Source organism: Bombina bombina, chromosome 5 (genome assembly GCF_027579735.1).
Source record: "Bombina bombina isolate aBomBom1 chromosome 5, aBomBom1.pri, whole genome shotgun sequence".
In the NCBI taxonomy this organism is placed as follows: Eukaryota; Metazoa; Chordata; class Amphibia; order Anura; family Bombinatoridae; genus Bombina; species Bombina bombina.
This window is the reverse complement of record NC_069503.1, coordinates 1,163,453,162-1,163,481,046: the sequence shown is the minus strand read 5'-3', so window position 1 is coordinate 1,163,481,046 and position 27,885 is coordinate 1,163,453,162. Positions and strand designations below refer to the sequence as shown.

Below are 27,885 nucleotides of genomic sequence, written 5' to 3'. Positions count from 1 at the left end.
AAGCTCTTAAGGTACCTTTGGTAACCAATTTTAGCTATCATCATAATCTTCTTAAGAAAATTGTCAACAAACACTGGCATCTCATTAAATCTGATAATTTCCAATTACCCTCAAATCATTTTTAGGAAGGCTCCTAACATTAAAAACATATTAGCACCCAGTGATTTCAACAAAAAAACACAGAAGTCTAATGACAGAACTATAGATCTGATAGGGAATAAATTGAGAGGTTTTTACCCTTGTTATAGTTGCACCGCCTGCAAACACAGCACCAAATGCAAAACGTACATCTCTACAAATACAGGCAAAAAATATAACATTAGGGACACCATTAGATGCAACGACAAGGGGGTCCTATACCTCATTCAGTGCTTTTGTGGCAAACAGTATATAGGGGAAACCACCAGAACCCTAAGAACCAGAATTAGAGAACATCTCAACCTAATAAAGAAAGGAGACCAAGAAACGAGACTATATGAACATTTTCGGCTAAAACACCAGAATAATAATGCACATCTCAAATACTGGGGCATTTGTAAAATCAAGAAACCTTGGCGGGTGGTGACAATGAACGCCTTCTTCTACGTAAAGAAGCTGAACATATATACGAGTTACAAACCCTATATCCCAAAGGCTTAAATTCCGAACTAGACCTCAACCCCTTCGTCTTAGACTAAATGATCACCTATAAAAAAAACACATTGTACATGTCCCAGCCATTATTTTTAACATATTTTTAATATTTCTATATTTTAAGGGCCAATAACAGTTTAACAACAATAGCATAGTTGTATAATTTTTGACCTTTAATACCAGAAATAAAAATATATTCTTGATATCTCTATATATTCAGGAAAACCACTGACTATCTGTTTCCGAAAAGGGTACATTAAGCCCATCTTTTTCGATGAATTGATCACTCACATACATAAAAAATACATAGTTTAAGTCCCAGCCATTATCTCTACCATATATTTTAAGGGCCAATATAGATTTACAATATAAGCATAGTTGTCTCCTAAAAGGGTAACCACATATTGCACTATCACCTATAACTATTGTTTATCCATATCTAATTATTTTAAAACCTACTTTAAAACCAATTTTACATTATATGTGGAATAGGATATTAATACATTTGCAATAAAGGTAATTGATCCCTTATTGCCACATGGAAAACAAGATACATGGAGGAATGTAAAACACAAACAGTGCCATATATTGACAGATGTCAAGTAGTATATAGAAATAAATATTTTTTTTTAATTTTTTTTTATATGTATTACAAATGTATTAAAAAAATTATATATATTAAAAATGTATTATCCAAGAGATATTCATTTATTTTTAGTTTTTAGTGTAAATGATTTTTTAGGGGAGAAACACTAGTACATAAGAAACAATACTCCATCTTATGAAAAATGTTTCTTAGTTGTTTGCAAATTGAAGAATATCTATCACACTCCTGACTAGCCATAAAGAAGGTCACTATAAAACACACCTTCCACCTTAACAAAACCAAAGTTATATCCCAATACCACCTTAAATAATTGATACATCTACAAAGAGGCTTGACGTTTTTAAACCAATCAAGGATTACCAACAGGTTTAAATAGAGACCTTTAAGTTCACTAAAACCATCTTGAGAAAGCCACAGCAAGTGGTGAAACGCGTTGATGGTCCTACTGCCTACAGGAATCTAACTTTGCCCAACAAAAGGAATACACAGTGACCAAGGATTGCAAAGGATTGCATTGGCACTATTTTTCTTCATCCAAAACTACAGCTACTCTCTGCGCAGAGTGGAAGCCGGATCTACTTTCAGGAGAAAAAATTGGTGTGTGACATCAAACGACTATCAGCGAGGCTGCAGCGTTACCTATGCCAGAAGGTGAGTGGAGGAGACATACCCACGAAGAGACCGAAAGGCATGCAGAGGTAAAGTAGCCGATATTGCCAATTATACACACAATCCAACTACGAACTATTACATCAAAATGAAACTGGGCACTTTATAAACTACAGAACTAAGAAATTATACAGGCACAAGGAACGTATATTTAAAGGAAAATACAATTGGGACTAGTCGTTTATTGAAACGATTCATATATATACACATATTTTTTACTTTTCTTCTCAAAGTGTGACTTTACTTTGTTTTGTGTGCAAACAGTCAAACCTTTTGTACCAAAATAATAAGGTGGATTGGTGATATATCAGCTAATCAGCTACTACCCCAACATAAAGAGTGGTGCACCACTATATTTCTAAACTTGCAAACAAGTTGCATATGTAAATCCCCAATTTCTTTCATGTAATTAGCAAGAGTCCATGAGCTAGTGACGTATGGGATATACATTCCTACCAGGAGGGGCAAAGTTTCCCAAACCTTAAAATGCCTATAAATACACCCCTCACCACACCCACAAATCAGTTTTACAAACTTTGCCTCCTATGGAGGTGGTGAAGTAAGTTTGTGCTAGATTCTACGTTGATATGCGCTCCGCAGCAGGTTGGAGCCCGGTTTTCCTCTCAGCGTGCAGTGAATGTCAGAGGGATGTGAGGAGAGTATTGCCTATTTGAATGCAGTGATCTCCTTCTACGGGGTCTATTTCATAGGTTCTCTGTTATCGGTCGTAGAGATTCATCTCTTACCTCCCTTTTCAGATCGACGATATACTCTTATATATACTATTACCTCTACTGATTCTCGTTTCAGTACTGGTTTGGCTTTCTACTACATGTAGATGAGTGTCCTGGGGTAAGTAAGTCTTATTTTCTGTGACACTCTAAGCTATGGTTGGGCACTTTTATATAAAGTTCTAAATATATGTGTTTAAACATTTATTTGCTTTGATTCAGGATGTTCAACGTTCCTTATTTCAGACAGTCAGTTTCATATTTGGGATAATGCATATGAATAAATCATTTTTTTCTTACCTTAAAATTTGACTTTTTTTTCCTGTGGGCTGTTAGGCTTGCGGGGGCTGAAAATGCTTCATTTTATTGCGTCATTCTTGGCGCTGACTTTTTTTGGCGCAAATTTTTTTTCTCCTGTTTCCGGCGTCATACGTGTCGCCGGAAGTTGCGTCATTTTTGACGGTTTTTTTTTGCGCCAAAAGTGTCGGCGTTCCGGATGTGGCGTCATTTTTGGCGCCAAAAGCAATTAGGCGCCAAATCATGTGGGCGTCTTTTTTGGCGCTAAAAAATATGGTCACTATTGTCTCCACATTATTTAAGTCTCATTTATTGCTTCTGGTTGCTAGAAGCTTGTTCACTGGCATTTTTTCCCCATTCCTGAAACTGTCAGGAAAGGAATTTGATCAATTTTGCTTTATATGTTGTTTTTTCTGTTACATATTGCAAGATGTCCCAGATTGACACTGAGTCAGAAGATACTTCTGGAAAAACGCTGCCTGGTGCTGGATCTACCAAAGTTAAGTGTATCTGCTGTAAACTTATGGTATCTGTTCCTCCAGCTGTTTGTAATGAATGTCATGACAAACTTGTTAATGCAGATAATATTTCCTTTAGTACTGTTACATTACCTGTTGCGGTTCCGTCAACATCTAATACTCACAGTGTTCCTGATAACATAAGAGATTTTGTTTCTAAATCCATTAAGAAGGCTATGTCTGTTATTCCTCCTTCTAGTAAACGTAAAAGGTCTTTTAAAACTTCTCATTTTCAGATTAATTTTTAAATGAACATCATCATTCTGATTCTGATAATGGTTCCTCTGGTTCAGAGGATTCTGTCTCAGAAGTTGATGCTGATAAATCTTCATATTTGTTCAAAATGGAATTTATTCGTTCTTTGCATACTTTTACTAAATTCTACCATTTTGATGTGTTTTCTTCTTCTGAAGCAGTTTTTGGTAGAAAAGTACTTCAGGCAGCTGTTTCAGTTTGAATCTTCTGCTTATAATTTCAGTTTTTTTCATTATAAGATTTAAACTTTATTTTGGGTGTGGATTATTTTTCAGCGGAATTGGCTGTCTTTATTTTATCCCTCCCTCTCTAGTGACTCTTGCATGGAAAGATCCACATCTTGGGTAGTCATTATCCCATACGTCACTAGTTCATGGACTCTTGCTAATTACATGAAAGAAAACATAATTTATGTAAGAACTTACCTGATAAATTCATTTCTTTCATATTAGCAAGAGTCCATGAGGCCCACCCTTTTTTGTGGTGGTTATGATTTTTTTGTATAAAGCACAATTATTCCAATTCCTTATTTTTTATGCTTTCGCACTTTTTTCTTATCACTCCACTTCTTGGCTATACGTTAAACTGATTTGTGGGTGTGGTGAGGGGTGTATTTATAGGCATTTTGAGGTTTGGGAAACTTTGCCCCTCCTGGTAGGAATGTATATCCCATACGTCACTAGCTCATGGACTCTTGCTAATATGAAAGAAATGAATTTATCAGGTAAGTTCTTACATAAATTATGTTTTTCTTTTAACTCTATGCAATAGCATTTTTAAATTATTGAAATACTTGCCTTTACTCTTTAAGTTCTTAGCTAATGATTACCTGATGTCACGGAACATAGAGCTATGTAAGGAACTGCTCTCTTTCTGCTCACTCTGGCTTAGCTAATGTTTACCCGATGTCACAGAACATAGAGCTATGTAAGGAACTGCTCACCTGCTCTCTTTCTGCTCACTCTGGTTTAGCTAATGTTTACCCGATGTAACGGAACATAGAGCTATGATATGAACCGCTCACCTGCTCTCTTTCTGCTCACTCTGGCTTAGCTAATGATTACCTGGTGTCACGGGACATAGAGCTATGATTGGATCCGCTCACCTGCTCTCTTCTGCTCACTCTGGCTTAGCTAATGTTTACCCGATGTCATAGAACATAGAGCTGTGTAAGGAACCTCTCACCTGCTCTCTTTCTGCTCACTCTGGTTTAGCTAATGATTATCTGATGTCACGGAACATAGAGCTATGTAAGGAACCGCTCACCTGCTCTCTTTCTGCTCACTCTGGCTTAGCTAATGTTTACTTGATGTCACAGAACATAGAGCTATGTAAGAAACCGCTCACCTGCTCTCTTTCTGCTCACTCTGGTTTAGCTAATGATTATCTGGTGTCACAGAACATAGAGCTATGTGAGGAACCGCTCACCTGCTCTCTTTCTGCTCTCTTTCTGCTCACTCTGGTTTAGCTAATGATTATCTGGTGTCACAGAACATAGAGCTATGTAAGGAACCGCTCACCTGCTCTCTTCTGCTCACTCTGGCTTAGCTAATGATTATCTGGTGTCACAGAACATAGAGCTATGTAAGGAACCGCTCACCTGCTCTCTTCTGCTCACTCTGGCTTAGCTAATGATTACCTGATGTCACAGAACATAGAGCTGTGTAAGGAACCGCTCACCTGCTCTCTTCTGCTCACTCTGGCTTAGCTAATGATTATCTGGTGTCACAGAACATAGAGCTATGTAAGGAACGGCTCACCTGCTCTTTCTGCTCACTCTGGTTAAGCTAATGATTACCTGATGTCACAGAACATAGAGATATGATAGGAACCGCTCAGCTGCTCTCTTTCTGCTCACTCTGGCTTAGCTAATGTTTACCTGATGTCACCGAACATAGCTATGTAAGGAACCGCTCACCTGCTCTTCTGCTCTCTCTGGCTTAACCAATTATTACCTGATTTCACAGAACATAGAGCTATGTAAGGAACCGCTCACCTGCTCTCTTTCTGCTCACTCTGGTTTAGCTAATGATTACCTGATGTCACATAACATAGAGCTGTGTAAGGAACTGCTCACCTGCTCTCTTTCTGCTCACTCTGGTTTAGCTAATGTTTACCCGATGTAACGGAACATAGAGCTATGATATGAACCGCTCACCTGCTCTCTTTCTGCTCACTCTGGCTTAGCTAATGATTACCTGGTGTCACGGGACATAGAGCTATGATTGGATCCGCTCACCTGCTCTCTTCTGCTCACTCTGGCTTAGCTAATGTTTACCCGATGTCATAGAACATAGAGCTGTGTAAGGAACCTCTCACCTGCTCTCTTTCTGCTCACTCTGGTTTAGCTAATGATTATCTGATGTCACGGAACATAGAGCTATGTAAGGAACCGCTCACCTGCTCTCTTTCTGCTCACTCTGGCTTAGCTAATGTTTACTTGATGTCACAGAACATAGAGCTATGTAAGAAACCGCTCACCTGCTCTCTTTCTGCTCACTCTGGTTTAGCTAATGATTATCTGGTGTCACAGAACATAGAGCTATGTAAGGAACCGCTCACCTGCTCTCTTTCTGCTCTCTTTCTGCTCACTCTGGTTTAGCTAATGATTATCTGGTGTCACAGAACATAGAGCTATGTAAGGAACCGCTCACCTGCTCTCTTCTGCTCACTCTGGCTTAGCTAATGATTATCTGGTGTCACAGAACATAGAGCTATGTAAGGAACCGCTCACCTGCTCTCTTCTGCTCACTCTGGCTTAGCTAATGATTACCTGATGTCACAGAACATAGAGCTGTGTAAGGAACCGCTCACCTGCTCTCTTCTGCTCACTCTGGCTTAGCTAATGATTATCTGGTGTCACAGAACATAGAGCTATGTAAGGAACGGCTCACCTGCTCTTTCTGCTCACTCTGGTTAAGCTAATGATTACCTGATGTCACAGAACATAGAGATATGATAGGAACCGCTCAGCTGCTCTCTTTCTGCTCACTCTGGCTTAGCTAATGTTTACCTGATGTCACCGAACATAGCTATGTAAGGAACCGCTCACCTGCTCTTCTGCTCTCTCTGGCTTAACCAATTATTACCTGATTTCACAGAACATAGAGCTATGTAAGGAACCGCTCACCTGCTCTCTTTCTGCTCACTCTGGTTTAGCTAATGATTACCTGATGTCACATAACATAGAGCTGTGTAAGGAACCGCTCACCTGCTCTTCTGCTCTCTCTGGCTTAACCAATTATTACCTGATTTCACAGAACATAGAGCTATGTAAGGAACCGCTCACCTGCTCTCTTCTGCTCACTCTGGTTTAGCTAATGATTACCTGGTGTCACAGAACATAGAGCTATGTAAGGAACCGCTCACCTGCTCTTCTGCTCACTCTGGTTTAGCTAATGATTACCTGATGTCACAGAACATCGAGCTGTGTAAGGAACCGCTCACCTGCTCTCTTCTGCTCACTCTGGTTTAGCTAATGATTACCTGGTGTCACAGAACATAGAGCTATGTAAGGAACCGCTCACCTGCTCTTCTGCTCACTCTGGTTTAGCTAATGTTTACCTGATGTCACAGAACATCGAGCTGTGTAAGGAACCGCTCACCTGCTCTCTTCTGCTCACTCTGGCTTAGCTAATGATTACCTGATGTCACAGAACATAGAGCTGTGTAAGGAACCGCTCACCTGCTCTCTTCTGCTCACTCTGGTTAAGCTAATGATTACCTGATGTCACAGAACATAGAGCTGTGTAAGGAACCGCTCACCTGCTCTCTTCTGCTCACTCTGGCTTAGTTAATGATTACCTGATGTCACAGAACATAGAGCTGTGTAAGGAACCTCTCACCTGCTCTCTTTCTGCTCACTCTGGTTTAGCTAATGTTTACCTGATGTCACAGAACATCGAGCTGTGTAAGGAACCGCTCACCTGCTCTCTTTCTGCTCACTCTGGCTTAGCTAATGATTACCTGATGTCACTGAACATAGAGCTGTGTAAGGAACCTCTCACCTGCTCTCTTTCTGCTCACTCTGGTTTAGCTAATGATTACCTGATGTCGCAGAACATAGCTATGTAAGGAACCGCTCACCTGCTCTTCTGCTCACTCTGGCTTAGCTAATGATTACCTGATGTCACTGAACATAGAGCTGTGTAAGGAACCTCTCACCTGCTCTCTTTCTGCTCACTCTGGTTTAGCTAATGATTACCTGATGTCGCAGAACATAGCTATGTAAGGAACCGCTCACCTGCTCTTCTGCTCACTCTGGCTTAGCTAATGATTACCTGATGTCACAGAACATAGAGCTGTGTAAGGAACCGCTCACCTGCTCTCTTTCTGCTCACTCTGGTTTAGCTAATGATTACCTGATGTCACAGAACATAAAGCTATGTAAGGAACCTCTCACCTGCTCTCTTTCTGCTCACTCTGGTTTAGCTAATGATTACCTGATGTCGCAGAACATAGCTATGTAAGGAACCGCTCACCTGCTCTTCTGCTCACTCTGGCTTAGCTAATGATTACCTGATGTCACAGAACATAGAGCTATGTAAGGAACCTCTCACCTGCTCTCTTTCTGCTCACTCTGGCTTAGCTAATGATTACCTGATGTCACTGAACATAGAGCTGTGTAAGGAACCTCTCACCTGCTCTCTTTCTGCTCACTCTGGTTTAGCTAATGATTACCTGATGTCGCAGAACATAGAGCTATGTAAGGAACCGCTCACCTGCTCTTCTGCTCACTCTGGCTTAGCTAATGATTACCTGATGTCACTGAACATAGAGCTGTGTAAGAAACCGCTCACCTGCTCTCTTCTGCTCACTCTGGCTTAGCTAATGTTTACTTGATGTCACAGAACATAGAGCTATGATATGAACCGCTCACCTGCTCTCTTCTGCTCACTCTGGCTTAGCTAATGATTACCTGATGTCACGGAACAGAGCTATGTAAGGAACCTCTCACCTGCTGTGTTTCTACATAGTGGATGTGAGTCTATTAAAGGGCCACATGCATTAGTTAGAGCTGGTAAAACTGAAACAAGTGCAGTGACTTAAGTTGTTTACTTCGTATTGACTGATAAGGACAAGTCCTGCTGTTTGCACATATCTGCACTCTTGACAAGAATGCGTTGGTTTATTCAGGATACAAACACTTTGATAGTTGTATATGGCCTTAAAGTGAATGTAACGTTTAACGAAAAAGTGCCCGGTTTTTAAAATACAGCAGCACTCATTAAACTTTACATTGCAGCGTTTTTTTTTAAATACTTCTTTCTTTAGCAAACCCAGACCAGCAAAACTCTGCCCGGAGCTCCTCTGTATTTACCTCGGCTTCATCCAATCATGGTGTGCACCTCAGAGCGCCCATCTCATGAGGCTACGCCGTGCTTGAAGGAAGCTGGTTTCGTCATTAAGGTGCTAAATACAGCATGAGAAGCGGACGGAGGATCGCCGGTGGGAAGTATTTAAAAAAAAAAAAAAAAATGAATGTAAAAAACCGGGCTCTCATTCATTTAACTTTACATTGACTTTAAGAATAAATGTGAATAGTGTGTGTAGCTATAGAACAAGAAGATAAAGCACATATTTACCTGCTCACGCCCCTCTTTTACCTCTTTAGCTTTTCACGTATAGATCACCCTCTGACATGATCTGTCCCTAACCTCTTTCCTTTTGAATCCCTTTTCTTTCATGTAATTGGCAAGAGTCCATGAGCTAGTGACGTATGGGATATACAATCATACCAGGTTTGACAAAGTTTCCCAAACCTCCAAAATGCCTATAAATACACCCCTCACCACACCCACAATTCAGTTTTTACAAACTTTACCTCCTATGGAGGTGGTGATGTAAGTTTGTGCTAAGATTTCTACTTTGATATGCGCTTCTCAGCATTTTGAAGCTCGATTCCTCTGAGTACAGTGAATGTCAGAGGGATGTGAAGGGAGTATTACCTGTTGATCCTATGGTTTTCCTCACGGGAGATCTATTTCATAGGTTCTCTTTTATCAGTCGTAGTGATTCATCTCCTACCTCCCTTTTCAGATCGACGATATACTCTTATATACCATTACCTCTACTGATAACTGTTTCAGTACTGGTTTGGCTATATGTGGATGGGTGTCTTTCGGTAAGTATGTTTTTTATTACTTAAGACACCCCAGCTATGGTTTGGCACTTTATGCATTTATATAAAGTTCTAAATATATGTATTGTACTTATATTTGCCATGAGTCAGGTTGTATTTCCTTGTGCAGACTGTCAGTTTCATATTTGGGGAAAATAAACATATTAAGAAATATTTTTTCTTACCTGGGGTTTTAGTCTTTTTTTTTTCAGATTGACTACATTTTTCTTGCAAATTCACAATTTACGGCGTCGTAGTTGACGCCGAATCTTTACACAGGGTTGCGTCAGTGACGCAAGTGTGTCATTTCCGGATGTTGTTGGTGCCAAAAGATTTTCAGTTACGTTGTGCGTCATACTTGGCGCCAAATTTTTCATGAATTTATTACCCCATTGCTATTTGCCTCTTGGCTTTTTCTATGACTGAGGGCTATCCTATTTGCATTTTTTTTCCCATTCCTGAAACTGTCATATAAGGAAATTGATAATTTTGCTTTATATGTTTTTTTTCTTTTACATTTTGCAAGATGTCACAATCTGATCCTGTCTCAGAAGTATCTGTTGGAACTTTGCTGCCTGACATCGGTTCGAACAAAGCTAAGTGAGTTTGTTGTAAACTTGTGGAAATTATATCTCCGAATGTCATTTGGAATAGTTGTCATGATAAATTTTTACATGCAGACAATGTATCCATCAGTAATAGTACATTGCCGGTTGCAGTTCCCTCAACTTCTAATGTACATGATATACCTATGAATTTTAAAGAATTTGTTATTGATTCTATTCAGAAGGCTTTGTCTGCATTTCCGCCTTCTAATAAACATAAAAGGTCTTTTAAAACTTCTCATGAAGTTGATGAAATTTCAAAGGACCGACAACATAATGATTTATCCTCCTCTGATGAGAATCTATCTGATTCAGAAGATCCTTCCTCAGATATTGACACTGACAAATCTACTTATTTATTTAAAATGGAGTATATTCGTTCTTTGTTAAAAGTGTTAATTACTTTGGATATTGAGGAAGCCAGTCCTCTTGATAATAAAACTAGTAAACGTTTAAATGCTGTTTTTAAACCTCCTGTGGTTACTCCAGAGGTTTTTCCTATTCATGATGCTATTTCTGATATGATTTCTAAGGAATGGAATAAGCCAGGTACTCCTTTTATTCCTTCTTCAAGGTTTAAAAAAATTGTATCCTTTACCAGCAATTTCTATAAAGTTTTGGGAAAAGATCCCCAAAGTTGATGGGGCTATTTCTACTCTTGCTAAACGTACCACTATTCCTATGGAAGATAGTACTTCTTTTAAAGATCCTTTAGATAGGAAACTTGAATCTTATCTAAGGAAAGCCTATTTATATTCATGTCATCTTCTCAGACCTGCAATTTCTTTGGCTGATGTTGCGGCTGCATCAACTTTTTGGTTGGAGAATTTAGCGCAACAATAATTGGATTCTGACATATATAGCATTGTTCGCTTACTGCAACATGCTAATAATTTTATTTGTGATGCCATTTTTGATATTATCAAAATTGATGTTAAATCCATGTCTTTAGCTATTTTAGCTAGAAGAGCTTTGTGGCTTAAATCTTGGAATGCTGATATGACATCTAAGTCTAGATTACTATCTCTTTCTTTCCAAGGTAATAATTTATTTGGTTCTCAGTTGGATTCTATTATTTCAACTGTTACTGGGGGAAAGGGAGTTTTTCTGCCTCAGGATAAGAAACCTAAGGGTAAATCTAAGGCTTCTAACAGTTTTCGTTCCTTTCGTCAAAATAAGGAACAAAAATCTAATCCTTCCCCCAAGGAATCTGTTTCCAATTGGAAGCCTTCCTCAAATTGGAATAAATCCAAACCTTTTAAAAAACCAAAGTCAGCCCCTAAGTCCGCATGAAGGTGCGGCCCTCATTCCAGCTCAGCTGGTAGGGGGCTGATTAGGGTTTTTCAAGGATATTTGGATAAATTCTGTCCAAAATCAATGGATTCAGAGTATTGTCTCTCAAGAGTATCGAATAGGATTCAGAGTAAGACCTCCTGTGAGATTTTTTTTTCCCACGTATCCAAGCAAATCCAGTAAAAGCTCAGGCTTTCCTGAAGTGTGTTTCAGACCTGGAGTCTTCAGGGGTAATCATGCCAGTTCCTTTTCAGGAACAAGGTCTGGGGTTTTATTCAAATCTATTCATTTTCCCAAAGAAGGAAAATTAATTCAGACCAGTTCTGGATATGAAAATTTTGAATCGTTATGTGAGAGTACCAACTTTCAAGATGGTGACTATAAGGACTATTCAGCCTTTTGTTCAGCAAGGACATTATATGTCTACAATAGACTTGCAGGATGCATACCTTCATATTCCGATTCATCCAGAACATTATCAGTTCCTGAGATTCTCTTTTCTAGACAAGCATTACCAATTTGTTGCTCTTCCATTTGGCCTAGCAACAGCTCCAAGAATCTTTTCAAAGGTTCTAGGTGCCCTACTCTCTGTAATCAGAGAGCAGGGTATTGCGGTGTTTCCTTATTTGGACGATATCTTGGTACTAGCTCAGTCTTTACGTTCTGCAGAATCTCACACGAATCAACTAGTGTTGTTTCTTCAAAAACATGGTTGGAGGATCAATTTACCAAACGTTTTCTCAGACAAGGGTCACCTTTTTAGATTTCCAGATAAATTCAGTGTCCATGACTCTGTCTCTAACAGACAAGAGACGTTTGAAATTGGTTGCAGCCTGTCGGCACCTTCAGTCTCAGTTATTCCCTTCAGTGGCTATGTGCATGGAAGTTTTAGGCCTCATGACTGCAGCATCGGACGAGATTCCTTTTGCGCGTTTTCACATGAGACCTCTCCAGCTTTGTATACTGAATCAATGGTGTAGGGATTATACAAAGATATCACAATTAATATCCTTAAATCCCAATGTTCGACACTCTGACGTGGTGGTTAAATCACCAGCGTTTAATTCAAGGGGCTTCCTTTGTTCGGCCAACCTGGACTGTGATCACTACAGATGCAAGTCTTTCAGGTTGGGGAGCTGTTTGGGGATCTCTGACAGCGCAAGGGGTTTGGAAATCTCAAGAGGCGAGATTACCAATCAATATTTTAGAACTCCGTGCAATTCTCAGAGCTCTTCAGTTTTGGCCTCTGTTGAAGAGAGAACCGTTAATTTGCTTTCAGACAGACAAAATCACAACTGTGGCTTATGTCAATCATCAGGGTGGGACTCTCAGCCCCCAAGCTATGAAAGAAGTATCTCGGATACTTGCTTGGGCAGAATCCAGCTCCTGTCTAATCTCTGTGGTGCATATCCCAGGTGTAGACAATTGGGAGGCGGATTATCTCAGCCGTCAGACTTTACATCCAGGGGAGTGGTCTCTCCATCCAGATGTGTTTTCTCAGATTGTTCAGATGTGGGGGCTTCCAGAGATAGATCTGATGGCCTCTCATCTAAACAAGAAACTTCCCAGATACCTGTCCAGGTCCAGGGATGTTCAGGCGGAAGCAGAGGATGCGCTGACACTTCCTTGGTGTTATCATCCTGCTTACATTTTCCCGCCTCTAGTTCTTCTTCCAAGAGTGATCTCCAAAATCATCATGGAACAATTGTTTCTGTTGCTGGTGGCTCCAGCATGGCCACACAGGTTTTGGTATGCGGATCTTGTTCGGGTGTCCAGTTGCCAACCTTAGCCACTTCCGTTAAGGCCGGACCTACTGTCTCAAGGTCTGTTTTTCCATCAGGATCTCAAATAATTAAATTTGAAGGTATGGAAATTGAACGCTTAGTGCTAAGTCATAGAGGTTTCTTTGACTCAGTGATTAATACTATGTTGCAAGCTCGTAAATCTGTCTCTAGAAAGATTTATTATCGAGTTTGGAAGACTTACATTTCTTCTGTTATGTGTGATCAGTCCACGGGTCATCATTACTTCTGGGATATAACTCCTCCCCAACAGGAAATGCAAGAGGATTCACCCAGCAGAGCTGCATATAGCTCCTCCCCTCTACGTCAGTCCCAGTCATTCTCTTGCACCCAACGACTAGATAGGATGTGTGAGAGGACTATGGTGATTATACTTAGTTTTTATGACTTCAATCAAAAGTTTGTTATTTTAAAATAGCACCGGAGCGTGTTATTACTTCTCTGGCAGAGTTTGAGGAAGAATCTGACAGAGATTTTTTTTTTACTATGATTTTAACCGGAGTCGTTAAGACCATATTGCTGTTCTCGACCATCTGAGGGAGGTAAAGGCTTCAGATCAGGGGACAGCGGGCAGATGAATCTGCATTGAGGTATGTGGCAGTTTTTATTTTCTGAATGGAATTGATGAGAAAAGCCTGCCATACCGTTAAAATGACATGTATGTATACACTTCAGTATTCTGGGGATGGTATTTCACCGGAACTACTGTGTTAAAGGTCACTAATCCTTTTTAATAACTATTCTCATGTTAAACGTTTTTGCTGGAATGTAGAATCGTTTACATTGCTGAGGTACTGTGTGAATAAATGTTTGGGCATTATTTTCCACTTGGCAGTTTTTTGCTTTAATTGTGACAGTTTCGTTTCTCTTCACTGCTGTGTGGGAGAGGGAGGGGCCGTTTTTGGCGCTCTTTGCTACGCATCAAAAAATTCCAGTCAGCTACTTTTATATTTCCTGCATGATCCGGTTCATCTCTGACAGATCTCAGGGGTCTTCAAACTTCTTTGAAGGGAGGTAAATTCTCTCAGCAGAGCTGTGAGAATTCTTATAGTGACTGTGTATAAAAAACGTTGTTTTGTTTTCTTATGTACAAATTTAATTAGTGTTGTTTTTTACTAATGGGAACAAACCTTTGCTAAAAGTTGTGTTGTTTTAAAGTTTGATGCAATAACTGTTTTTCAGTTCATTATTTCAACTGTCATTTAATCGTTAGTACCTCTTTGAGGCACAGTGCGTTTTTTTGCTAAAAAAGATTATAACCAAGTTGTAAGTTTTTTTGCTAGTGTGTTAAACATGTCTGACTCAGAGGAAGATATCTGTGTCATTTGTTCCAATGCCAAGGTGGAGCCCAATAGAAATTTATGTACTAACTGTATTGATGCTACTTTAAATAAAAGTCAATCTGTACAATGTGAACAAATTTCACCAAACAGCGAGGGGAGAGTTATGCCGACTAACTCGCCTCACGCGACAGTACCTGCATCTCCCGCCCGGGAGGTGCGTGATATTTTGGCGCCTAGTACATCTGGGCGGCCATTACAGATAACATTACAAGATATGGCTACTGTTATGACTGAAGTTTTGTCTAAATTACCTGAACTAAGAGGCAAGCGTGATCACTCTGGGGTGAGAACAGAGTGCGCTGACAATGCTAGGGCCATGTCTGATACTGCGTCACAGCTCGCAGAGCATGAGGACGGAGAGCTTCATTCTGTGGGTGACGGTTCTGATCCAAACAGATTGGACTCAGATATTTCAAATTTTAAATTTAAATTGGAGAACCTCCGTGTACTACTAGGGGAGGTCTTAGCAGCTCTCAACGATTGTAACACTGTTGCAATACCAGAGAAACTGTGTAGGTTGGATAAATACTTTGCGGTACCGGCGAGTACTGACGTTTTTCCTATACCTAAGAGACTAACTGAAATTGTTACTAAGGAGTGGGATAGACCCGGTGTGCCGTTCTCACCCCCTCCAATATTTAGAAAGATGTTTCCAATAGACGCCACCACTCGGGACTTATGGCAAACGGTCCCCAAGGTGGAGGGAGCAGTTTCTACTTTAGCTAAGCGTACCACTATCCCGGTGGAGGATAGCTGTGCTTTCTCAGATCCAATGGATAAAAAATTAGAGGGTTACCTTAAGAAAATGTTTGTTCAACAAGGTTTTATATTACAACCCCTTGCTTGTATCGCGCCGATTACGGCTGCGGCAGCATTTTGGATTGAGTCGCTTGAAGAGAACCTTAGTTCCTCTACGCTAGACGACATTACGGACAGGCTTAGAGTCCTTAAACTAGCTAATTCTTTCATTTCGGAGGCCGTAGTACATTTAACCAAACTTACGGCTAAGAACTCAGGATTCGCCATACAGGCACGCAGGGCACTGTGGCTAAAATCCTGGTCAGCTGATGTTACTTCTAAGTCCAAATTACTTAATATACCTTTCAAGGGGCAGTCCTTATTCGGGCCCGGTTTGAAAGAAATTATCGCTGACATTACGGGAGGTAAGGGCCACGCCCTACCTCAAGACAAGGCCAAAGCTAAGGCTAGACAGTCTAATTTTCGTCCCTTTCGGAATTTCAAAACAGGAGCAGCATCAACCTCCACTGCACCAAAACAGGAAGGAGCTGTTGCTCGTTACAGGCAAGGCTGGAAGCCTAACCAGTCCTGGAACAAAAGCAAGCAGGCCAGGAAACCTGCTGCTGCCCCAAAGACAGCATGAACCGAGAGCCCCCGATCCGGGACCGGATCTAGTAGGGGGCAGACTCTCTCTCTTCGCCCAGGCCTGGGCAAGAGATGTTCAGGATCCCTGGGCACTAGAGATCATATCTCAGGGATACCTTCTAGACTTCAAATTATCTCCCCCAAGAGGGAGATTTCATCTGTCAAGGTTGTCAACAAACCAGATAAAGAAAGAAGCGTTTCTACGCTGCGTACAAGATCTGTTAACAATGGGAGTGATCCATCCGGTTCCGTGGTCGGAACAAGGACAAGGGTTCTACTCAAACCTGTTTGTGGTTCCCAAAAAAGAGGGAACTTTCAGGCCAATCTTAGATTTAAAGACTCTAAACAAATTCCTAAGAGTTCCATCGTTCAAAATGGAAACTATTCGGACAATCTTACCCATGATCCAAGAGGGTCAGTACATGACCACAGTGGATTTAAAGGATGCTTACCTTCACATACCGATCCACAAAGATCATCACCGGTATCTAAGGTTTGCCTTCTTAGACAGGCACTACCAGTTTGTAGCTCTTCCATTCGGATTGGCTACGGCTCCAAGAATCTTCACAAAGGTTCTGGGTGCCCTTCTAGCGGTACTAAGACCGCGAGGGATTTCGGTAGCTCCGTACCTAGACGACATTCTAATACAAGCTTCAAGCTTTCAAACTGCCAAGTCTCATACAGAGTTAGTTCTGGCATTTCTAAGGTCGCATGGATGGAAAGTGAACGAAAAGAAGAGTTCTCTCTTTCCTCTCACAAGAGTTCCATTCTTGGGGACTCTTATAGATTCTGTAGAAATGAAGATTTACCTGACAGAAGACAGGTTAACAAAACTTCAAAATGCATGCCGCGTCCTTCATTCCATTCAACACCCGTCAGTAGCTCAATGCATGGAGGTGATCGGCTTAATGGTAGCGGCAATGGACATAGTACCTTTTGCACGCCTACACCTCAGACCGCTGCAATTATGCATGCTGAGTCAGTGGAATGGGGATTACTCAGATTTGTCCCCTACTCTGAATCTGAATCAAGAGACCAGAAATTCTCTTCTATGGTGGCTTCATCGGCCACACCTGTCCAGGGGGATGCCATTCAGCAGGCCAGACTGGACAATTGTAACAACAGACGCCAGCCTACTAGGTTGGGGCGCTGTCTGGAATTCTCTGAAGGCTCAGGGACTATGGAATCAGGAGGAGAGTCTCCTTCCAATAAACATTCTGGAATTGAGAGCAGTTCTCAATGCCCTTCTGGCTTGGCCCCAGTTAATAACTCGGGGGTTCATCAGGTTTCAGTCGGACAACATCACGACTGTAGCTTACATCAACCATCAGGGAGGGACAAGAAGCTCCCTAGCAATGATGGAAGTATCAAAGATAATTCGCTGGGCAGAGTCTCACTCTTGCCACCTGTCAGCAATCCACATCCCGGGAGTGGAGAACTGGGAGGCGGATTTCTTGAGTCGCCAGACTCTTCATCCGGGGGAGTGGGAACTTCATCCGGAGGTCTTTGCCCAAATACTTCGACGTTGGGGCAAACCAGAGATAGATCTCATGGCGTCTCGCCAGAACGCCAAACTTCCTCGCTACGGGTCCAGATCCAGGGATCCGGGAGCAGTTCTGATAGATGCTTTGACAGCACCTTGGAACTTCAGGATGGCTTATGTGTTTCCACCCTTCCCGCTGCTTCCTCGATTGATTGCCAAAATCAAACAGGAGAGAGCATCAGTAATTCTAATAGCACCTGCTTGGCCACGCAGGACTTGGTATGCAGATCTAGTGGACATGTCATCCTGTCCGCCTTGGTCTCTACCTCTAAGACAGGACCTTCTGATACAGGGTCCATTCAAACATCAAAATCTAACTTCTCTGAAGCTGACTGCTTGGAAATTGAACGCTTGATTTTATCAAAACGTGGTTTTTCTGAGTCGGTTATTGATACCCTGATTCAGGCTAGGAAGCCTGTTACCAGAAGGATTTACCATAAAATATGGCGGAAATACCTATACTGGTGCGAATCCAAAGGTTACTCCTGGAGTAAGGTTAGGATCGCTAGGATATTGTCTTTTCTACAAGAAGGTTTAGAAAAGGGTTTATCAGCTAGTTCATTAAAGGGACAGATTTCAGCTCTGTCCATCTTGTTACACAGACGTCTGTCAGAAAATCCAGACGTCCAGTCCTTTTGTCAGGCTTTAGCTAGGATCAAGCCTGTGTTTAAAGCTGTTGCTCCACCATGGAGTTTAAACTTAGTTCTTAACGTTTTACAGGGTGTTCCGTTTGAACCCCTTCATTCCATCGATATAAAAATGTTATCTTGGAAAGTTCTGTTTTTAATGGCTATTTCCTCGGCTCGAAGAGTCTCTGAGTTATCAGCCTTACATTGTGATTCCCCTTATCTGATTTTTCACTCAGACAAGGTAGTTCTGCGTACTAAACCTGGGTTCTTACCTAAGGTAGTCACTAGCAGGAACATCAATCAAGAGATTGTTGTCCCATCCTTGTGTCCAAATCCTTCTTCAAAGAAGGAACGTCTTTTACACAATCTGGATGTAGTTCGTGCCCTCAAGTTCTACTTGCAGGCAACTAAAGATTTTCGCCAAACTTCTTCCTTGTTTGTCGTTTACTCTGGACAGAGGAGAGGTCAAAAAGCTTCTGCTACCTCTCTCTCTTTTTGGCTTCGTAGCATAATACGTTTAGCCTATGAGACTGCTGGACAGCAGCCTCCTGAAAGAATTACAGCTCACTCCACTAGAGCTGTGGCTTCCACTTGGGCCTTTAAGAATGAGGCCTCTGTTGAACAGATTTGCAAGGCTGCAACTTGGTCTTCGCTTCATACTTTTTCCAAATTTTACAAATTTGACACTTTTGCTTCTTCGGAGGCTATTTTTGGGAGAAAGGTTCTTCAGGCAGTGGTTCCTTCTGTATAATGAGCCTGCCTATCCCTCCCGTCATCCGTGTACTTTTGCTTTGGTATTGGTATCCCAGAAGTAATGATGACCCGTGGACTGATCACACAAAACAGAAGAAAACATAATTTATGCTTACCTGATAAATTCCTTTCTTCTGTTGTGTGATCAGTCCACGGCCCGCCCTGTTTTAAGGCAGGTAAATATCTTTTAAATTATACTCCAGTCACCACTTCACCCTTGGTTACTCCTTTCTCGTTGTTTCTTGGTCGAATGACTGGGACTGACGTAGAGGGGAGGAGCTATATGCAGCTCTGCTGGGTGAATCCTCTTGCATTTCCTGTTGGGGAGGAGTTATATCCCAGAAGTAATGATGACCCGTGGACTGATCACACAACAGAAGAAAGGAATTTATCAGGTAAGCATAAATTATGTTTTCATGGTGTTCTTCTTATAAATTCTCTTGGCATTCTTTTAGAATTCCTAGAATTTTACAGTTTCTTCAGGAAGGTTTGGATAAGGGTTTGTCTGCAAGTTCCTTGAAGGGACAAATCTCTGCTCTGTTTTATTTCACAGAAAGATTGCTAAACTTCCTGATATTCACTGTTTTGTACAGGCTTTAGTTCTTATTATGCCTGTCATTAAATCAATTTCTCCTCCTTGGAGTCTTAATTTGGTTTTGAAGGCGTTACAGGCTCCTCCATTTGAGCCTATGCATTCTTTGGACATATATCTACTTTCTTGGAAAGTGTTGTTCCTTTTGGCCATCTCTTCTGCTAGAAGAGTTTCTGAGCTATCTGCTCTTTCTTGTGAATCTCCTTTTCTGATTTTTATTCAGGATAAGGCGGATTTGCGGACTTCATTTCAATTTTTATCTAAGGTTGTGAATTCTAAGAACATTAGTAGAGAAATTGTTGTCCCTTCCTTGTGTCCTAATCCTAAGAATTCTTTGTAAAGATCCTTACATTCTTTGGATTTGGTGAGAGCTTTGAAATATTATGTTGAAGCTACTAAAGATTTCAGGAAGACTTCTAGTCTATTTGTTATATTTTCTGGTCCTAGGAAAGGTCAGAAGGATTCTGCTATTTCCTTGGCTTCTTGGTTAAAGCTTTTGATTCATCAAGTTTATTTGGAGTCGGGTCAGACCCCGCCTCAGAGAATTACAGCTCATTCTACGAGATCAGTCTCCACTTCGTGGGCTTTTAAGAATGAAGCTTCAGTTGATCAGATTTGCAAAGCGGAAACTTGGTCCTCTTTGCATACATTTACTAAATTCTACCGTTTTGATGTATTTGCTTCTTCAGAAGCAGTTTTTGGTAGAAAAGTTCTTCAGGCAGCTGTTTCAGTTTGATTCTTCTGCTAATGTTTTAAGTTTTTCTTGTCATTAAAGAATAAACTTATGATTTGGGTTGTGGATTATTTTTTCAGAGGAAAATGGCTGTTTTTTATTTCATCCCTCCCTCTCTAGTGACTCTTGCGTGGAGTTCCACGTCTTGGGTATTGATATCCCATACGTCACTAGCTCATGGACTCTTGTCAATTACATGAAAGAAAACATAATTTATGTAAGAATTTACCTGATAAATTCATTTCTTTCATATTGGCAAGAGTCCATTAAGGCCCACCCTTTTTTATGGTGGTTATGATTTTTTGTATAAAGCACAATTATTTCCAAATTCCTTTGTTGATGCTTTTTACTCCTTTCTTTATCACCCCACTACTTGGCTATTCATTAAACTGAATTGTGGGTGTGGTGGGGGGTGTATTTATAGGCATTTTGAGGTTTGGGAAACTTTGCCCCTCCTGGTAGGATTGTATATCCCATATGTCACTAGCTCATGGACTCTTGCCAGTATGAAAGAAATGAATTTATCAGGTAAGTTCTTACATAAAAAATTTTTTCCCATGTGTCTTACTCATTTTTCTAACCTCCTCCTCTGTAGATTTACCAGCTACCGGAATGGCGTCTGGTGTTTCTGGTGAAGAACTTCCCCATGGGTCAGAGAGTGCTTGTGGATAGCTCCTTTGGACAGCCAAGTGCTCCCGGGGAGGGTCGGAAAGAAGAAGTCACGCGACAGGGGGAAATGCCTCTAGTGAAGGAGGTGTTACTGGTCGGTCTGGGAAATCGCCATAGCCGTCCCTACTTACTGGTGAGGCCTTTGTTTCCCTCCCTAGTGGTTGTTGTACCCCCCTCTGACACGTGCTACTTGTCCCAGTGTCAATAGCGATATGTGTAATCCTGGCCTTGTGGTCACAGATTCTGCCTCCCCTAACTTTTCCTTTTTTTTCTCAACTCCACTGATGTCCTTTCCATGTGTTACCATAGCCTACCCCAAATACCCATGATGCTACTTTAGCCCTCTTATGTGCAGCATTGTAGCCCAACCTCCTTATTGCAAGACTTTAGCCCCCCCCCCCCCCCCCCCATGCCCGTATACCACCTTTCACTGTCTCTTGCATCTTCCTTAGGTCTTGGTGGATGTTGAGCTCCTCATATATGAAGCTTTTGCACATGACTCTCAGCTGGGGCAGGGAAATCTGAAGGTTCGGTTTAAAAAGGTGAGCAGCAGTCTGACTTCCTACTTTACCTGTTGCCCTTGGTCATCTAGGCTTAATGCTGGGGGCTACGTATGTGTTTGTGTTTTGCCAAGAGCTCTTGTATACTAGTTTCTCTCTTCATATCCTTTGTTTCAGGACCTGCAATGCACTTCTGGGAGATAGCTGTACACATCTTGTTGGCCAATGACAAGAGGCATATGTGCAGCCATCAATCGGCAGCTAGCTCATTAGTGCATTGCTGCTCCAGAGACTACCTAGATATGCTTTTCAACAAAGGATACCAAGAAAATAATATAATACAAGTAAACTGGAAAGGTGCTTAAAATGAAATGCAGTAGAAGTACAGACGTACTTCATTTTATTGCGCTTCGCAGATATTGCTTTTTTTTTACAAATTGAAGATTGTTGCAACCCTGTGTCAAGCAAGTCTATCGCTGCCACATATACAAATAAATACATAAATACACATATAATCATATAAACACATATACTCATATAAATACATACACACACACACACACAAGACATAAATACACATATAATCATATAAACACATATACTCATATAACTACATACACACACATAAAGACATAAATACACATATAATCATATAAACACATATAATCATATAAACACATATACTCATATAAATACATACACACACACACAAAGACATAAATACACATATAATCATATAAACACATATACTCATATAAATACATACACACACACACACACAAAGACATAAATACACATATAATCATATAAACACATATACTCATATAAATACATACACACACATATAAAGACATAAATACACATATAATCATATAAACACATATACTCATATAAATACATACACACACACACATATAAAGACATAAATACACATATAATCATATAAACACATATACTCATATAAATACACACACACACACACACATATAAAGACATAAATACACATATAATCATATAAACACATATACTCATATAAATACATACACACACACACACATATAAAGACATAAATACACATATAAACACATATACTCATATAAATACACACACACACACACACACACACACACATATAAAGACATAAATACACATATAATCATATTAACACATATACTCATATAAATACACACACATATAAAGACATAAATACACATATAATCATATAAACACATATACTCATATTAATACATACACACACACACACACACACACACAAAGACATAAATACACATATCATATAAACACATATACTCATAAATACATACACACACACACACACACATATAAAGGCATAAATACACACATAATCATATAAACACATATACTCATATAAAATAAATACACACACACATATAAAGACATAAATACACACATAATCATATAAACACATATACTCATATAAATACATACACACACACACACACACACACACACACACACACACATATAAAGACATAAATACACATATAATCATATAAACACATATACTCATATAAATACATACGCACACACACATATAAAGACATAAATACACATACAGTATGTACATACACATATATATATTTCCTTCTTAATATGGGAAGAGTAAACGGCTGCATTCCTTACTTGTGGGAAATACTGAACCTGGCCACCAGGAGGAGGCAAAGGCTTAAATACCTCCCCCACTTCCTCATAACCCCAGTCATTCTTTGCCTTTCGTCACAGGAGGTTGGCAGAGAAGTGTCAGAAGATTTCTGAGTAGTCTCTTATGGAGGGTAGTACTCTTCGAGATGGGACTGGAGTTTTAAGTAGTCCTGTCAGCCTCTCAGTGAGAGCTTGGGTGAATGTTAGAGTCCGGAGATGCAGGGAGAGTCTTTCTGCTAAACCATCCCGACTCAGATTCACAGCTCCATAAGCAATCAGCTTTGACGAGTTTCGCTGCCTGCTTTTTTTCTCTCAAGTCCATATCAGGAGCGATGCTACTATCTGTCACACTTGAAGGGCTGTGTTCCTGTTCCACGGCATAGATTCTGGTAAGATGATTTCATATTTTATACATGTATGATAACGCAAGAAGACAGGGTCACAGTGTGACTCCTTTTATCTGTATAAAATCAAGGGTCCTAAGAAAGGCCAGAAGGCCTCTGCTATTTCTTTAGCCTCCTGGTTGAAACTTCTGATTCACAAACCTTATTTGGAGGCGGGACAGTCTCCTCCTCAGAGAATTACAGCTCATTCTACAAGATTAGTTGCCACATCTTGGGCTTTCAATAATGAAGCTTCAGTTGATCAAATTTGCAATGCGCGGCCACTTGGTTTTCTCTGCATACCTTTAATACATGTTACCATTTCTTTTTAATGACACGATGAGTCCACGGATCATCTTAATTACTAATGGGATATTCACCTCCTGGTCAGCAGGAGGAGACAAAGAGCACCACAGCAGAGCTGTTAAATAGCTCCTCCCTTCCCTCCCACTCCAGTCATTCTCTTTGCCTATGTTAGTGCTAGGAGGTGGTAAATTAGGTGTTAGAAAAGATTCTTCAATCAAGAGTTTATTATTTTTAAATGTAGTGCAAGATTGTGCTACTTTGTTCTAGTGTGTAGCCGTAGTCCATATCAGTCTCTTCAGTAGAGCATTGGTGGCTTTATAGCAATGGGAACTGGTGGGACATAATTCTCACTGCCTATATTGGAAAAGAGATTAAACTTCTTGCGCTATAAATCCAACAGCAAGGACCAGCACCACAGATGGATACTAGAGTTCCCTACAAACTAGCAAAAGGAATATTGAAGTGAAAGAACAAGTACTGTGGGCGCCTTAAAGGGCAGGTCAAAAAAATATGAGTTGATTATGTCCTAATACATATGAAAAAAATCTTAACAAATGATAGGTAAATGATCAAGAAAAAAATCTTTTAACAAACGATAGGTAAATGATCAAGAAAAAAAACAGCCAATTGAAATGAATGTTAAAATATAATTTAATTAGACTTTACTAAATGTATTAAGAGTTGTAAGCGAAATAATTCATACAATGAGATAAATATAAAAGGCAATACTAAATGTAAATAAATAAATGCATAAAAACTTGTTTATATAAAATGAGTAATTCTCTGTAAGTGACCTATCTATGTAGAGAGAAGACCTCTAAAGACACTTCAAAATACTTAGCCTCTGCTGCAGACAGGGTTAAGGAAGCAAAAAAGCAGTACTAATGAGAGAAAACGAATCCTGGTGATTTAAGCAAAATAACAATGAGCTGCAACAATGATGCTCAATTCAATTTCAAAGTTTTAGGATTGGTGTAAAACGGCAATCCTGCGCAGGTTATAGCCGGGGAGAAACAGTACCTTAATTTGTTCAGGAGCTCCAAGTGTTTGTGTAATCCAGTGTAGCGGTTATACCGCCAGCATGAAACAGCTCTGGGAACCCTCTGTGTGTGATGGGAAGAAAGCCGCCGAGCTCCTCTCCCCTGCACGCTCTGGAATTCCACCCTCAGCTGTGTGATGTCCGTTTGATGCTTCAGTGTTTCCTGGAGTACGGTGTCCTTAGTGAGCCACAATAGTGTGAAGAAAGTAGTTCAGGCAACGTTTCAGCTCTTAGCAGAGCCTTTGTCAAGCCTGTTACTTTCTTCTAAATGAGCTCCTTTTATAGCTCTGTCTGTAATGTTAATCCAAAGGGGCGGTTTATTGCAATTAGTGAGATCCTTAATAGCTGAACCACTAATGTATTTAGTATAAACAAGACAAAATATGTATGTTTAAAACCGGATGGTTAGTTACTACTATTTGTATTGATAAGCTACACATATCAAGAAGTGTGGGACTCTTTTTCTCTTGTAAGGTGTATCCAGTCCACGGATCATCCATTACTTGTGGGATATTCTCCTTCCCAACAGGAAGTTGCAAGAGGACACCCACAGCAGAGCTGCTATATAGCTCCTCCCCTAACTGCCATATCCAGTCATTCTCTTGCAACTCTCAACAAAGATCGAGGTAGTAAGAGGAGAGTGGTAAAATATAGTTAGTTTTTTCTTCAATCAAAAGTTTATTTTCAAATAGTACCGGAGTTGTACTATTTTATCTCAGGCAGTATTTAGAAGAAGAATCTGCCTGCGTTTTCTATGATCTTAGCAGCTTGTAACTAAGATCCACTGCTGTTCTCACATATGTCTGAGGAGTGAGGTAACTTCAGAGGGAGAATGGCGTGCAGGTTATCCTGCTATGAGGTATGTGCAGTTTTAAGTTTTTCTAGGGACTAGAAAATGCTGCTGATACCGGATTAATGTAAGTTAAGCCTAAATACAGTGATTTAATAGCGACTTGTATCAGGCTTACTATCAGATATATACTCTTATAAAATGGCAATATAAAACGTTTGCTGGTATGTTTAATCGTTTTTATATATGCTTTGGTGAAACTTTATTGGGGCCTAGTTTTTTCCACATGGCTGGCTTGATTTTTGCCTAGAAACAGTTTCCTGAGGCTTTCCACTGTTGTAGTATGAGTGGGAGGGGCTTATTTTAGCGCTTTTTTGCGCAGTTAAAATTACAGACAGAGACATTCAGCTTCCCTCAGCAGTCCCCTGCATGCTATAGGACATCTCTGAAGGGCTCTAAAGGCTTCAAAAGTCGTTTATTGAGGAAGGTAGGGCCACAGTAGAGCTGTGGCAGTTGTTGTGACTGTTTAAAAAACGTTTATTTTGTTTTTTTGATCCGTTTTTTTGCATTAAGGGGTTAATCATCAATTTGCAAGTGGGTGCAATGCTCTGCTAACCTATTACATACACTGTAAAAATTTCGTTTGATTTACTGACTTTTTTCACTGTTTTTCAAATTTTGACAATTTGTTTCTCTTAAAGGCACAGTACCGTTTTTTATATATGCTTGTTAACTTGATTTAAAGTGTTTTCCAAGCTTGCTAGTCTCATTGCTAGTCTGTACAAACATGTCTGACATAGAGGAAACTCCTTGTTCATTATGTTTAAAAGCCATGGTGGAACCCCATATGAGAATGTGTACTAAATGTATTGATTTCACTTTAAACAATAAAGATCAGCTTTTGTCTTTAAAAAATTTATCACCAGAGGATTCTGACGAGGGGGAAGTTATGCCGACTAACTCTCCCCATGTGTCAGACCCTTTGACTCCCGCTCAAGGGACTCACGCTCAAATGGCGCCAAGTACATCAAGGACGCCCATAGCGATTACTTTACAAGACATGGCGGCAGTCATGGATAATACACTGTCAGCGGTATTAGCCAGGCTGCCTGAATTTAGAGGAAAGCGAGATAGCTCTGGTGTTAGGCGTAATACAGAGCATACAGACGCTTTAAGGTCCATGTCTGATACTGCCTCACAATATGCAGAAGCTGAGGAAGGAGAGCTTCAGTCTGTGGGTGATATCTCTGACTCAGGGAAACTTGATTCTGATATTTCTACTTTTAAATTTAAGCTTGAGAACCTCCGTGTACTGCTTAGGGAGGTTTTAGCTGCTCTGAATGACTGTGACACAATTGCAGTGCCAGAGAAATTGTGTAGATTGGATAAATACTTTGCAGTGCCGGTGTGTACTGAGGTTTTTCCAATACCTAAAAGGTTTACAGAAATTATTAATAAAGAGTGGGATAGACCCGGTGTGCCGTTCCCCCCCCCCCCCTCTCCTATTTTTAGAAAAATGTTTCCCATAGACGCCACCACACAGGACTTATGGCAGACGGTCCCTAAGGTGGAGGGAGCAGTTTCTACTTTAGCAAAGCGTACTACTATCCCTGTCGAGGACAGTTGTGCTTTTTCAGATCCTATGGATAAAAAATTAGAGGGTTACCTTAAGAAAATGTTTATTCAACAAGGTTTTATCCTGCAGCCCCTTGCATGCATTGCTCCTGTCACTGCTGCTGCGGCGTTCTGGTTTGAGTCTCTGGAAGAGGCTGTACAGGCAACGACTCCATTGGATGACATACTTAACAAGCTTAGAGCACTTAAGCTAGCTAATTCTTTGGTTTCTGATGCCATTGTTCATTTGACTAAACTAACGGCTAAGAATTCTGGATTTGCCATCCAGGCGCGCAGGGTGGGCAAGAGATGTTCAGGATCCCTGGGCGTTGAAGATTATATCTCAGGGGTATCTTCTGGACTTCAAGGCTTCCCCTCCACAAGGGAGATTTCA

At 40.4% G+C, this 27,885-nt stretch overlaps 1 protein-coding gene across 1 annotated transcript in view; it reads left to right on the top strand.

Moving 5' to 3' along the window:
• CPSF1 (cleavage and polyadenylation specific factor 1) overlaps nucleotides 1-27,885 on the top strand; it is a gene marked incomplete in the record, with an annotated part of 548,143 nt that overhangs the window by 387,936 nt on the left and 132,322 nt on the right. Inside the window, 2 exon segments of the mRNA XM_053715990.1 lie at nucleotides 21,103-21,309; nucleotides 21,629-21,718. Coding sequence (XP_053571965.1) covers nucleotides 21,103-21,309; nucleotides 21,629-21,718 — 297 coding nt within the window.